General features: G+C 35.9%; 1 protein-coding gene and 1 long non-coding RNA gene across 4 annotated transcripts; both read left to right on the plus strand.

The window, feature by feature from the left end:
* Positions 1 to 8,291: 8,291 nt before the first annotated feature.
* LOC125202813 (cytochrome P450 71AU50-like) lies at positions 8,292 to 10,343 on the plus strand. Its single transcript, XM_048101285.1, has 2 exons — positions 8,292 to 9,180; positions 9,531 to 10,343. Exons 1-2 carry the CDS (start codon positions 8,311 to 8,313, stop codon positions 10,137 to 10,139), a joined length of 1,479 nt encoding a protein of 492 aa, XP_047957242.1. The 5' UTR covers positions 8,292 to 8,310; the 3' UTR covers positions 10,140 to 10,343.
* Positions 10,344 to 11,144: 801 nt separating this feature from the next.
* On the plus strand, positions 11,145 to 14,704 carry LOC125201959. 3 transcript variants are annotated; one of them, XR_007173007.1, is made up of 7 exons: positions 11,145 to 11,390; positions 11,923 to 12,066; positions 12,295 to 12,416; positions 12,518 to 12,527; positions 12,978 to 13,467; positions 13,553 to 13,860; positions 14,324 to 14,704. It is a non-coding gene; the product is annotated as an uncharacterized LOC125201959 (long non-coding RNA). The 3 variants fall into 3 exon arrangements; XR_007173005.1 differs by having other exon boundaries at positions 12,295 to 12,527; XR_007173006.1 differs by lacking the exon at positions 12,518 to 12,527.
* Positions 14,705 to 14,913: the final 209 nt, after the last annotated feature.

Below are 14,913 nucleotides of genomic sequence, written 5' to 3' on the forward strand. Positions count from 1 at the left end.
AAACTTTTTTTAACATTTTATATTGAAAATCGATTAAACTTTGTATATTTACTAGAAATTTTTTTATTAAATATTACATAATTAATTCTAATCAAACTTTAAATCATGTTACAATTAGACACAAAATTTTTATATCACTTTTATCTTATTGCTCCATAATAATACAACAAATAACAAAACTTCTTTATAATTAATTCAATTAAATTTAAAAATTTTGTGTCTAATTGTATAACCAAAGTCGTTACTAACACATCCCTAGAATCCTATGAGTTTAGTTACACATAGTGGAATAAGCTAAACGCATAGATTGAATGGAAGACAATTTGAACATAAAACTAAAGCAAATAGAACTCGTAGGTTGAATCCTTGTCGTTCTTGATGTTCTTGAAATCCTTCTTCAACTCCTTGCACAAAGACATACTCTAGCTTTTAATCTCTGGGAATTTATGTTGCAATAAGCTCTCTGGTTGATGAAGCTTGAGGTCCTATTTATACGGAAAAGCCAATCCTCATTGTAGAAGGAAAAGATCTTCAAAATATGGTAAATCTTGGAGTAGATCTAGGGCGAATCGGATTCTCCGCCTTTCTCCGGCGGGCCACCGCACCTTGGCTGGCGGTCGTCGCACTGGAGTCCAGAGTCTCTGTTCCTCCGGCGGCGGACCGCCGGGCGAGATTCTCTTCTAGGGGTGAGCAAAAAATCCAAAAACCGAATATCCGAACCGATCCAAACCGAAAATTTAAAATTCGGTTCGGTTTGTTCGGTTTTTCGGTTCGGTTTGGTTTTAAAATTTGAAAAATTTCAGTTTTTCGGTTCGGTTCGGTCGGGAAAAAAACCGAATAACCGAAAAATCGAATTATATTTAATTATTTATAATATATATATATATATATATATATATTTAATTGTACTCAAAATTGAAGCCCTAAATTGAAACATCACGTTCTGTGAATCAGTCCGCCGCTTCCTCCTCTCCTCTCTCTAACCCTAAATCCCTCCACCAATCCACCACCAAGCCGTCGCCCCTCCGTCGGTCAGCTCCGGCCCGAAACCCCTCCACGCCGTCAGGGAGAGAGCTCAGAAGGTTTGTCTCACGCATCACGCTGTCACCCTTCCACAGCTTCACGCCGTCGCACCACGCCGACGCTCCTCCACAACTTCACGCCATCATCTCCACATATCCAATGTTATGCCTCCATTTGTGGTTGATGCCTTGAAACTTTCTGTTCTTGTATCAATGTTATGGTTTGATTTATCAATGTTGTGGTTTGTGCTCGATGAAACTTTCTATTCTCTTTTTTTTTCCAGAATTTTGGTTTAGATTATTAGATTTTTCGGTTTTAGATTTTTCGGTTTTTCGAATTTTTATATAATTTCAGTTTTTCGGTTTAATTCGGTTTCTTAATTTCGGTTTTTCGGTTTTCGGTTTTTCGGTTACGGTTCGGTTTTAGTTTTAGCCTAAATTTGATTTTTCGGGATCGGTTCGGTTTGGACAAAAAACTGAACGGAAACCCGAATGCACACCCCTACTCTCTTCCAAGTGTAATTTTTTCGAGGCGGACCGCTGCATTGCTCTGACCGCTAGGCGCCGGCGGTCGTCGGTCGCCGTCTAACCCCAGATTTTCAGACTTTGCGTTTTGACTACCTTTTTCGGCTTAATTATGCACATTTCTCACAAAACATGTCAAAATACCAAAATAGATCAAATATACAAATAATGAGCGTATAGAGTGACTTTGACAGCAAAAACGGACCAAATAATAGCCTTAAAACAGTGCAAAATCCGATCGTGAAAGAAGTTGGAAGATTTATTTAATTCATGTCCACCCCAATTAATTTGAGGACTTTTGGGAATGACCTAAGAACAAATTCGTGCGGGCTTGACCCAAAGCGGACAGTATCAAACATGTGTTGCAGTCGACAATCCGAACAAGTGGTATCAGAGCCAGGTCGAGTGGGGCCCAGAATGACTCAAGTTCGAGTTGGGCCCGTAATGTCTCGATGTGTCGATTGCGTGTGTCTTCCCGATGTGATCTGGTTTGAGGGTGAAGGTTTGTTGAGTACAAATCCATCCCAGATTATAAGTATGAGGAAAGTTAGAAGGTGTATATAATTTATCTCCATGTGATTCTTTATAATGAGCTATTGCATTTATCAGTGATGATTTTTTTGATGATTTCACGATTTCTACTTATAAATATTGTTAATGTTAATAATGCAATTATGTTCCAGCCTAAGTGATGTATATTTCTTTTATAGATGCCCTATTCTAAGTTAGTTATTTCTTTTTTTTACAAGAATTAATTACTTTCTTTTTCATACTTTATTCTCTTATATCTCTTATTTTACTCTTTCTCTTACTTTATTCCACTTTACTCTCATTTTCTCTTTCCTACTTTATTTTTCTCTTACTTTAATACTCCCTCTGTCCTTGAAAAATATGAACATTTGGTTCACATGTTTAATACTCTCTCCGTCCCAACTAAGTTGAGACATAACTTTTGGGCACAGAGATTAAGAAATTGTGTTGAAAAGTATGAGAGGTGAATAAAGTAGAAAAGATAAAGAGAAAATAAAGTAGGTGATGGAATAAAGTAAGAGTGATTGGATGTTTTGTTTTTAGTCAAAAAGGAAAATGATTCAACTTAGTTGGGACATCCAATAAAGGAATATGACTCAACTTAGTTGGGACGGAGGGAGTATATAATTGTTAAAGTAAGAAAGATAAATAAAGGATAGTGTAAGTAGTGTTAGTGGAGAGTGAGCTCCACATCTTTATTAGTATAGTGTAATGTGTTACTCTCTATGTCCCATAAAAATATGGGCATATGATATGGCATGGGAATTAAGACGAAATTGGTAAAGTAAGAGAGAATAGGAGAAAAGTAGTTAAAATAGTGTTAGTGAATAGTGAGATCTGCATTAGTATTAATGTTTTGATGGTAGTACAAGTTGCTAAATACCTTGATGTATATAGGTAATAAATTGGGATAACTTTCCATAAATGAAAATGTCAACATTTTTATGGGATGAAAGAAAATGTAAAGTGCACATATTTTATGGGAAAGATAGAGTATTTAACTATTCCAAAATTAGAAAGTTCATACTCCCTCCGTTCCATACTAATGGAGGCGTTTCTTTTCGGCACGGAGATTAAGAAAAATTGTGCTAAGTGAGTTAAGTAAAGTAAGTGTAAAGTTGAAAATGAAAAAGGTAGAGAGATGAAGAAAGAATAAAGTAAGAGAGGGTAAAGTAGGTGTGAAAAAATGTGTTGACTTTTACTAAAAAGGGAAATGACTCTATTACTATGGAACGTACCAAAATGGAAAAATGACTCTATTATTATGGAACGGATGGAGTACTTATTAGTTATGAAAAAATAAGGAAGTTATTTTGCCATTTTGGTACATTCCGTAATAGTATAGTCATTTCATTTTCTAACAAAAGTCACCACATTTATTCTCTCTTACTTTATTCTCTCTTCATCTCTCTATCCTTTTTATTTCATACTTTATTCTTCTTTTACTAACTCACTTAACATAATATTTCTTAAATTGTATGCTGAAAGAAAACGTCTCCACTACCGCGAAATAGAGGGAGTACTACTTTTGTCATTTCTGGTTGTTTCATAAATATAGCAACTTTTATTTTAACAAATTTTTTAACTCTCGTGAAGGGTTTCATTTTTTACTAACAATATTTTCATCATTTTTTTTATCTATATTCTCTTCACTTTAACTATTTATTATTATTATTTTCTATCAAATCACTTGAAAAAAGACATAGATAACAATAATCAGTTCGTAATTTAAATATTTTTAATTACTGAAATAAATTTAATAATTTGAAGAGATAAATGTTTCATTATTCACTTAGCGGTAGAGGTGCTTAAACGGTTCTCCGGTTCTCGATTAACCGGAATTGGAACTGAAATCGGCCGGTTAATTGAGAAACCGGAACCGGAAAATCAGGTTCCGGTTCCGGTTCCGGTACCGGTTCCAACTTTTTAAATAAAATCGGTTCCGGTTCGGAACCGGAAACCGGATTATAATTCAATTTTATTTTTTTTATAATTTAATATACTAATAAATATAATTTAATTGAATTAATTTTGAATTAAAGTAAAATAATTTGAAACAATGAGTGAATTTTAACTTTATAACAAATTTAAACAATTCATTTAACATACGATTTTAACCTGTTTGTGAATAATTTATTAATTCTTCCGTTATAAACCAAAAATTAGCAACAAGATCAATTAGTATTAGAAATTCCATTCAATATTTGTTTAGCAAAAAAAAAAGGAAAAATGGAATTCAATTTTAAATTTTATTTTTTAGAAAAAATTGTTAACATAAACTAATCCGGCCTACTACACTTAGCATCACTCTAATCGATATATGAATATTATTGTATCATTGGTTTGTAATTTTTGTGTATTTATTTGAATTTTTAGGTATTATTTATTATATTTATAAATGTTTGATTATTATTTTTTTTTTGTATTGAACCGATCGGTTCCGATTTCGGTTCCGGTTTTAGGATTTATGAAAATTTAAAACCGATTAATTGATCATTCAGTCCGGTTAGAATCGGAACCGGCCGAATTAGCAGGCCTACTTAGCGGTCATTATTTGCACATTGTTATCCATGTGTCTGCTGAAATTTTGCAATGTGTACATGTCCGTTGCTTTGTTTTCATACGCTTCATTATGTTACCAATAATGCGGTGTAGTATTTTGGAATTTGGATCCCTTGCATGTCGGGCACCGACATGCTACTGTATTATTTTAATTATAAAATACTTTATTTTATTTTCAGTATTTTTTTTACTCTAACAAATTAAATCAAATTCTCCATTAATAATGCTATAATTATTTATCTTTTTATTTCATGTTTACTTCATTAATTATGCATTAATTTTCATACGAATCCAAATATCCATATTTTTATAGGATGGAGAGAATAATGTTAAAATATTACTCATTCGTCCTTGAAAATTTGTCACCTATTTCCTTTTTCGTCCGTCCCTAAAAATTTATCACTTTTCACTTTCACCATTTTTTTGGTAGTGGACCACATATTCCACTAACTTATTCTCACTCATATTTTATTATAAAACTAATATATAAAAGTAGGATCCACATGCCACCAACTTTTTCAACTCACTTTTTATTATATATCTTAAAATCTGTGTCAGGTCAAATGATGATAAATTATGGAGGATCGAGGGAGTATTTTTTTTATAAAATAATGAGATCTGAGAGACAACATCTTTCAATTGTGCTTCTCTTTCACTGTAGGGGATCCAAACCAAGTATTTTTGCTGTCAAACACTCTACCAAGTGTCATCAAATAAACCTAACAGTTGTTTTATTTCACATTCATGATTGAAATACATGTATGGCTTAATCTGGTCAGATGATGTCATAAAAAGTCCTCCAAATCCAATTCAAAAATAAAATTCAGTAATTTGGTTTATTTATTAACAGTGTAGGATTGATTAACAACAATAATTTTGTGAGTCAAATAGTAATGATTACATAGCAAAGTTTGCAGTAATAATTAACTCTGATGTTATTCTCTTCTTCATTTTCGTGAATGATTGTAAGTTTCTCTATCTAATTAAGTTTATTTTTTTAATTAGTAATATTCCAATAATATTTTTTCTATTTATTTTTTATTATACAATTTTGCATAAAAAACTAGTGGAGTCCAGTACTAAGGCTATTTGAAATGAACAAAGTGAGTATTAGTATTCATTACGTAAGAGAAAATGAGATCCGAAATTTAAGTCTATAGCTCATGGTAAGTTTTGCCCATTCGCGAGGGTATAGGATCATCACTATCAAAACTATTCTTAGGTGTGGGAGTCTATACATTAATGTTTTTGCTCTAGCCTAACAAATAGACCGGTTGCATATCCACCTAGGGATCATATAACCCTTTCACATTTTCGTCTTTTTATTTAGTAATATTTTTTCAATCATGTTGTACTTCCTTCGCCCCATTCTAAATGAATCAATTTTTTTATTGAGACGTCTCACTCTAAATTACACAGTTCTAAAAATAAAAACATTACTCTCTCTACTTTTTCTCTCTCTTACTTTATTCTCTTCACTTAACTCACAAATCAACACTACAAAAAATTTCATGATGGAATAGAAATGCTCCGTTTAGAGTGGAATGGAAGGAGTATATTTTACATTTCTTCTATAAATAAATAATTTGATACTATATAACAATACTAGGGCTGGCAAAATGGGTAGCGGGTAATGGATAATTCTCATTTCGACCCGATACCCGCTGGGTATTGGGTACCCACTACCCGATTAGAACGGGACACGGGGCGGGAATGGATAGTGTATTTTAGATTTTTGCGGGTAGCGGGTGTACCCGCTACCCAATGACGGACCCAGGTGGGGTCGAGTGGGGTCGACCGACCCCACCGTCGTCCGCCGAGAGCTGCCGGAAACTCCATTGATGGACCTCCGAGATCCGGGCAACTCCACCTTCGACCCCACGGATCTCCGCCGTAAATATTCATCCTTTGCGGGAAATGAAAAGGATAGAGAATAACAGTGAAAGATTAGACGAGAGAGATGGAGATGAAAAGTGAGGGGTCGCCGACTCGCCGCCTGTGGAAAGAATCAATGGAGAAGAAGATCCAACTTTTACGTTTGTATGAAATGGGCTTGGGCCTACCACTGAGAAGAGTTCAAATAAGTAGTAGTAATAGATTCATTAAGAGTAATTATAATTATAATTATAATGTTCATTTGATAATTTTATTATATGCATTATTAAATTTTTATGTAAAATTATTGATAAAACATCAATAAGATTAGTTTTAAAATAGTTAAATTGAACTTCAATAACATATTTTAAGTTAGAAAATAAACTATTTATATTATGGAGTAAATATTTTTTTTAAATAATTATTTAAATATTATATTTATTATTATTTTTTATTATATTCGACCCCACGAGTTTTAATTCCTGGGTCCGTCATTGCCGCTACCCGCTCGGGTATACCCGTTAGTCTCGTCAATACCCGTTGGTTGAAGTTCCTTCATATTTAGACTTTTGATAAAAGTGTTGATTTCATATTCATATTTAGACTTTTGAATGGTGATTTGAGTTTAGACATGCTTCGTATTTTTATTATATTTGTTTGCTTGAAATTTCGATTTGTATTGTACTTTTGAATTTGGATTTTGGAACACGTACTCTGGTCATATTTTGATTATTTTCACTTTTTCAAGAGAGAGATTAGAAATCAGCTCATTTTGAATAGTCCATAGTTGAAAATTTTGCATGAAGAATTGAAGATTGAAGAGCAAATTAAAAAAGAAAAAACTAAAATCACATTGCAGCAAGTCAGCAACTATCACAAAGTTCATTCACTTGTATAAAATTGCAATAGTAGATGACTTGCATAGTTGCATTGATGATAAATTGATAAGTACTTACTAACGAAAACTCAAAGCATAAATATATAATCCCTCGGTCCCACTAGATATGAAACGTTTTCCTTTTTGGGTTGTCCCATTAAAAATGAAACGTTTCTTAAAATAGAAATAACTTTATCTCTACTTTTCCCTCTCTCTTACTTTACTCTCTCTTCTTTAACTCACAAAACAACACTACATAAAATCATGTGTCGAAAAACAAACGTTTCATATTTATTGGGATGGAGGGAGTATTAGTTTTATGAATTCAACTTTTGCGTTGAAGCCCTTTATGCACAATTAAAGTTAGAAGCACCGGTTTCGGGTCGGGTGCGGGTACCCGCAATATCGGGTACGGAAAACCCGACACGGGTACAGGTAATCCCGTTATGTTGCGGGGCGGGTATTGGGACAACAAATTTAGTTGAAATCGGGAAAGGGTACCCAACTTGTCGGGTGCGGAAACCCGCGGGTAACTCGTTTCGCCACCCCTTAACACTACTATTTTGAAAGGTAAAATGAAAATGAATAACTAAAAATTTAAAATTATATACTCCCTCCATTCTATGTTAATACAGTCATTTTTTTTTTATTTTAAGAAGTTTCAAGTTAATTGAGTCATTTTCATTTTTTGCAAAAAGTAATTCTCCCTTACTTGATTCTCTTTTTCTCTCTCTTGCGAGGAGGGAGTGACTGATTACAAGATGTACTTATTTTGCAATTTTCTTTTTGTTGGCACTGAATAATCATCCAACGCGCGTGCGTTATAACAAACACGAAATAATCACAAAAGTCAAACTCATTCATGTGAGTATCAATTATAAATTCACATCCCACAACAAATAAGTTATTCAAATCAAAATGGATTGGATCTGGTCATCAACAACAATAGCACTAGCAATCACATTTCTCTACCTCCTTCATCAATGGCAATCAAACAAGAAGAAGCCTCCTCTCCCTCCCGGCCCGAAAGGCCTCCCAATCATCGGCCACTTCCACTTATTAGGAAAGAATCCTCACCAAGATCTATACCATCTAGCCCGCAAACACGGCCCCATCATGTACACCCGCTTCGGCTCCATCCCAACCATCATCGTCTCCTCCCCCTCCGCCGCCGAGCTCTTCCTCAAAACCCACGACCTCATCTTCGCCGACCGCCCCCACCACGAGGCCGCCTTCCACCTCGGCTACCAGCAGCGCAACCTCGTCTTCGCCCGCTACGGCCCCTACTGGCGCAACATGCGCAAGCTCAGCGCCCTCGACCTCCTCAGCGCCCTCAAGATCGCGCAGTTCGAGGCCACGAGGAGGGCGGAGGTCGCGAGCATGGTCGACTCGCTCAGGGCGGCGCGTGAGGAGGCGGTGGACATGGGCGTGATGCTGGCGGCGGTGAGCGCGGATATGATCAGTTTGATGGTGTTTGGGGGGAAGTTTGCGGAGTGGGAGCTGGACGGGGCGAGGTTTAAGGAGGTGGTGGAGGAGGCGGTGGCGGAGGGGGCGGCGTTCAACCTCGGGGACTATTTTCCGAGGCTGAGGTGGATGGATCTTCAAGGGTCGGCGCGGAGGCTGAAGAAGCTGAGTGGGATTTTTGATAGGTTTCTTGAGAGGATTATTGATGAGCATGTTGGGAGGAAAGAGAGGAGTCTTGATTTCGTCGATACGATCATGGCGATTCTCGACTCCGGTGAGGCTGGGTTCGAGTTCGACCGACGCCATGTCAAGGCCGTGTTACTGGTAATATAGATATAATTGGAAAGTGTACCGGATATTTTTTTACATAATTTATGTACTTTAAAAACATGATTTATGGTTATTTTGCTTTACTTGTAAAAGAAGGCACTAGGATTGTTAAAGATAGTATAGCTATTTTCCTTTTTAATAGAAGTAGTTATTAGTCATTAATTTTGTGCATTAATTTTCATGTCGAATTTTCGTGTTTGACTTCCTGCATTTTAAAGTAAAGTGTAGCTATTTTCCTTTTCTATGTCGATAGTCCATATGAAAAAGATTATATTGAACTAAAACTAGGGGTTCTTCAACTTCAAATTTCATTCATGTCTAACCTATGAAATGTTGTGGCATAGGATATGTTGATTGCAGGTATAGACACTTCGGCAGCGGCAGTGGAATGGACACTAACTGAACTAATCAGGCATCCAGCAGAAATGAAGAAGCTCCAAAAAGATCTTGAACAAATCGCGGGACGAAATCAGATGATAGACGAACATCATCTTTCCAACCTCGAATACCTCGATTGTGTCATCAAAGAATCAATGAGGCTTCACCCCGTTGGTCCGTTGCTCATCCACCAAGCCACGGAAGAGTGTGTGGTTGGCGGATACCACATACCGAACAAAGCCCGAGTTCTTGTGAATGTGTGGGCTATCGGGAGGGATCCGGATATTTGGCCAGACCCCGAAAGATTTGCTCCCGATAGATTTCTAGGGAGCAGAGTGGATCTCCGCGGTCAAGATTTTCAGCTCATACCGTTCGGGTCGGGTAGAAGGGGTTGTCCCGGATTGCAATTAGGGCTAACCGTGGTTCGATTGATGGTGGCACAGTTGGTTCATTGCTTCGATTGGGAGCTCCCTAATGGAATAGAGCCTGGTGAAATAGACATGTCTGAGAAATTTGGTTTGGTCACTTCTAAGGCTGAGCATCTCATTGCTAAACCGGTTTATAGGTTATCTTAATACAAGTCCAAGTTTATTCAATTCGAAATAGTGATTTTTTACTTTTGTTTGCTTATTAGTAGCGTTAGAAGGTTGCCGTTATTATAAATAATCCAGTTTCAACTTTGATATATTTTGATTTTAATAATGTACAGAACTACAGATGTATTATTTGAACGATCTTTAAACTTTAAAGTAATGCATAAAAGATCAAGATGTGTCTCATGCGAATGTTATTTCCCCCTTGATTTTCTGCAAGCATTTTATATAATCGTTTTGATTATATATTTTTTATAGGTAAATGGATAGAAATTTAGATGTCGGTATCACAGTAGACTCGATCCCATTGATAATAATCCGATCAGATGAATTTTGGTGATGAATGAGGTATTTATAGATGATTGATTTGATGATGCATTTATTCAATTGAGAGTAGAATGAGTAGTTTTTATTACGTAAAAAAAATGGGTTGATGAAAGAGATTTATATAGATGATTTATGGTGAATTGGAGGTTAAATAAATGGGAAAAAAAATTAAAAAATGAAATAATTGTAATATAGATTGGGGAAGTGGGAATTTTTTTTTATTTTTTATTCTGATTTTATAAATATAATAAATAAATATTTCAACGATTAAAACGACGCCGACTCGTGGGGGCACTCTATATCGCATCAATGATTAAAAATGAAATGTTTCCTAAAATGGAAATAACATCATCTCTATTTTATTTCTCATCTCTTATTTTACTCTTTTCATTAACTCACCAAATTACACTACATAAAATTTCATGCCGAAAAACACACGTTTCATATTTTGGGAAGGAGAGAGTATTTAAATCCGTTAAAAATTTAATGAGACACCAATATCCCATAATTATCTGTCCTTAAAAAAATAGACGTTTTTTTAAAATAAGTAGGAGTGGGATAGAAGTGAAAAATGATTACAGGATCATTAGTGAAAAATAAAACACACTCAAATTAGTCTATTTTGAAAATAGCAAATGTAGATCATCAAGGACACTGGAAGGAGTATAGTTTAAATTTCAGATGAGAAACTCATTGGTGGTGTTGTAAAAGGAGAGATACAATAAAATACCTTCCGCTCGCCGTCATATTCATGGCGACTTGTGGTGTCGCAGTTCTTCCTCTAATCGGCAACGCTATCAACCCACGTGTGGAAATGGAGGAAGTGGGTGGTGAGAAGAAGAGTGTGGAGGAGATTGGGCAAGAGGAGGCCTGGTTGAAGCGAGGCAGAGACGATCATAAGTTAAGGTAGATTGTGTTCTGTTTATGCTGTGATATGTGTTCAATTTTGCTTGTATCAAACTTTGAGCCAATTTTAGTTAGTTGGGTAAAGTTGCAATCTTGTGATTGAGAGGTTTCGAGTGAAAAATTGTGATGAACGTTAGTTTGCTTGTTGCAAGTTTGAATCTTTAGCCAAATTAGTCCTTGTTTCACTGGTATGGCTTTTGAGATTGAATTTTGTGTTGGTTTTCTTGTCAATGCGAGACATCATGCTTCTGTGGAGCCCTTTTTCATGTTGTGTGTTCTATTTTTGGAATATCAGGTAATAGTTTAGAACAGTTTAGTAGTTATAGTTCATTAATAAGGTAGATGGAGCTAGTTGAGGAGGATTTCCGGTGATGATTCTTGTGAAGTTAGAGTGAGAATGGAATGGAATGAAATAGAATAGATTCGACGTGTTTTGGAATGAAGAAAAGGCTTCAATTTTTCCAAATTTATAACGAGTTTTGCTTACCTGATTCATATGTTGATTTGGGCTTGCGAAAATGCATTCACTCAGGTGGAATGGGAACCAAAAAGGGTCTATGTGATTGAAACACACCATTTTCAGACTTAACCCTACCTTCATCAAGATTGGGCAGCAGTTCTCCAAAGAATGGACATTCTAGCTCAAGAATACGTTGATCAGCTATCAGAGCTTCAAGTAAGTTCTCTTATATCCGGTCCTAAGGATTTATGCTTCATAGAATTGTGGGTTTAGTTCAAGAAAGCATGTAAATGCTGTTCGTTTTACGAGCTTTAAGTTCAGACTTTGCGATCTTGAGCTCTTCCCCTTGTCTTTTACTTTCAATGAATAGGGTTCGTTTGTAGTCATTTCATAATTCGTAGAAAGTAGTTAAGAAAGTGAAGACTAAGATTGCAAGTGTTGCAGGATGAAACTTCCTTCATTTCCTTCAGAAACTGCACTAGCAATATTCGAGGAAGAACTTGGGGCTCCCGTGAATGATGTATTTGAAAGATTCAACCCGGGGCCAATTGCTGCTGCAAGTCTTGGTATTTGATTCATAATTTCTTTCAATAGCCGAAGTAAATAGTGATTGATTGAGTTTCCTTTCCTATGTATACGCTGGAATGTCCATCGTGCCCGACTAAAGGGCTTGTTGTGTAAGTACAAAAACCTGGTCTTAAAGATCTCTTTGATATCGGCCTCAAAATGTTGAGGGTTTGTAGCTTAAAACCTAAGCTTTGATGCTTATATCAAGTTTGTTATCTTTTATCTTCTTTTCAATAAAGCTTGATTATGGCCACTTTTTCTTATTCCGTATTTTCTCATTTTACAATCTCAAGGTTATAGCCGAATACCTTCAGATGAAATGGACTATGTCAAAGTCCCAAGTTTATACTGGGAATACACTACTCCACATGTATTAACTTTCCAAAACCATTAAGTGTAGTCGTAAAGAAGTAGATTTCTTATGTTGTGAATGGAATTTCCCATGTCGTGTAGGTTCTGACCGAGTTTAATCTGTCAAAATGTATCTTCAAGTTCTGGAACAGCAATCATATTTAAGAATGCAGAATAATTTGGATTTTTATTTTGTTTATGATTTTTAGGTTGGGTCGATATGCAGTTGAATCTTATTTGGCGCAGATATTGTCTCACGACTTTTTCCACGCTGATCCTGCAAGTGACACTCAAAGCTATGATTGTGAAAAGAAATCGACTTAGTTAATGCATTTCAGTTAAATATTTATGTACTAGGAATCAGTTTTCCACTGAAAAGGTGTGTGAAGATTTAGTTGTAACGATCCTTCCTAATCCCATCATTGGTTTTGGGATAAGGAATCCAATGTCGTGATGTCAAAACCGTCTGATCATGGACTAACAACGCGAGTTCATGTATCGTCCTGGAAACTTGCTGTCAACGATTTCAGTGGTGGAAGATTGATCTTCTGTGACATTGGAATGATAGGAAGGTACATTTCCCTTTCTTTGTGTGTAGTAATCTTATGTGTTGCATTGCATCCTTGCAGCATAAGCCAAAACATAAGAGAAAGCTTGCATGATTTATTTCACAGAGTTTATCAGAAACATCGCAAAAAGGTGGTTATAACTAATTTTGTAGTACAATCTTTGTGCGTTATTCAATAAGTTACAAATATGTTTCAATGTGTTTTAACTTGTTCAGGTCTTCAAGTGATGGTCCCAATGGGTGTTCTAGTCCCAACCAGAGATATTAAAGCTGTGAGACGAACAGTTCGGTTCTTCCTTAAAAGTTTTTTGAAGCGCGAACCCATTTTACAAGTTTGGTAGTACAAAAGAAGAGAGCAAAAAACTAAAGAAAAAATGGAGATTTTGTGAATTTGTGTAGCTTTGAAGAATGCCTCGCAGCACAAAGAAAAGAAAGAGAATTGGCGAAAGAGGAATGTGGATTCCAGAAGCCACTGAACAACGAGGAAGCAAACGAGAAGAAGAAGCAGCGCCTTTCTGCAATTGGTAATTTGGCAAACTTATGGACTCTCTGATCCCACATTGCTCATAAACCACGTGTTTGTCTTTTTTTTTGTAGGTGAAGCATTGCTTAGTCGTCTTTCCGTGCTCGTCTCTGTTTAAAACATCAATCAATTTTACATGTGAATTGTCAAGAAACAGAACCTCTTAAAAAATTTCATTTACGTTGCAAACAGGTTAAGATTTGGTGGCAATTGCTGCAGAGCAGCCTTTTCGCTTTCCTGCCACATTCACCTTCGTTGTTAGAGCCTTTTATATGCTACTTCAACCCAAAATGTCTAACTGACTATAGCTGCTAGCCATTGTGCTTGCTCAAGTTTATATGCACCAATATTGCATTGAGAAGAATATAGAAACTCGATTTTCATTTTAGACACGAAATGCATTTTACATACAGCATTATTATGGTGTGAGCTTCTTACAGCTGAGAACATTTCTCTTCTGACAGCTGATCGACCACTCAGTCGTCTGAGCTTCTTACATCCCGTTGCTCTAAAACTCCGGTGCAGATTCAGAGAGGACATTGCTGACTCGAAACCATAAACATAGGCACAAAGTTGAGAACATTTCTCATGTTCTACTTGCTTTTTGGTGCTATTTAAGTATTTTTTGTTGATATAATTCCTCTATCACCGGCTAGAAACTGCCCTAACGCGATCCACACGAGCAGCCTGTGTGTCGGGCTTGAAGTGTGGTGCAGACGACATTAGGCTCACTACTAACTACGCATATTTGTTATGTTTTTCTAATTTATCTTCTTGAGTAGACATGCTCACAGATCAAAAAACATTGAACCGGCCCACCATGGATTTCGACGGTTCCTATTCCAGTTCGGTGTTTTTTTTTATTAGTCTTTTAAGTCTTTATTTGTCTATAAGAATTGCATAAACAAAATTCAAACAATAAGGATGACAATTGCAGATTATATACATATGTATTACTAGTGTATAGTGTTGACAATGTGTAACTAGTAATGCAAAAGGTGTTGAGAATCCTTTTTGGTGATTGTTTAATGGATTAATTGGGTGGAGAATACAC

This window comes from Salvia hispanica, chromosome 1 (genome assembly GCF_023119035.1).
Source record: "Salvia hispanica cultivar TCC Black 2014 chromosome 1, UniMelb_Shisp_WGS_1.0, whole genome shotgun sequence".
Lineage (NCBI taxonomy): Eukaryota > Viridiplantae > Streptophyta > Magnoliopsida > Lamiales > Lamiaceae > Salvia > Salvia hispanica.

Bases quoted from the DNA above. Each gene is read 5' to 3' on its own strand.
- LOC125202813 (XM_048101285.1), top strand. From the start codon at position 8,311: ATGGATTGGATCTGGTCATCAACAACAATAGCACTAGCAATCACATTT. The intron at 9,181-9,530 runs GTAATATAGATA...GTTGTGGCATAG, and splicing joins ATGTCAAGGCCGTGTTACTG to GATATGTTGATTGCAGGTAT.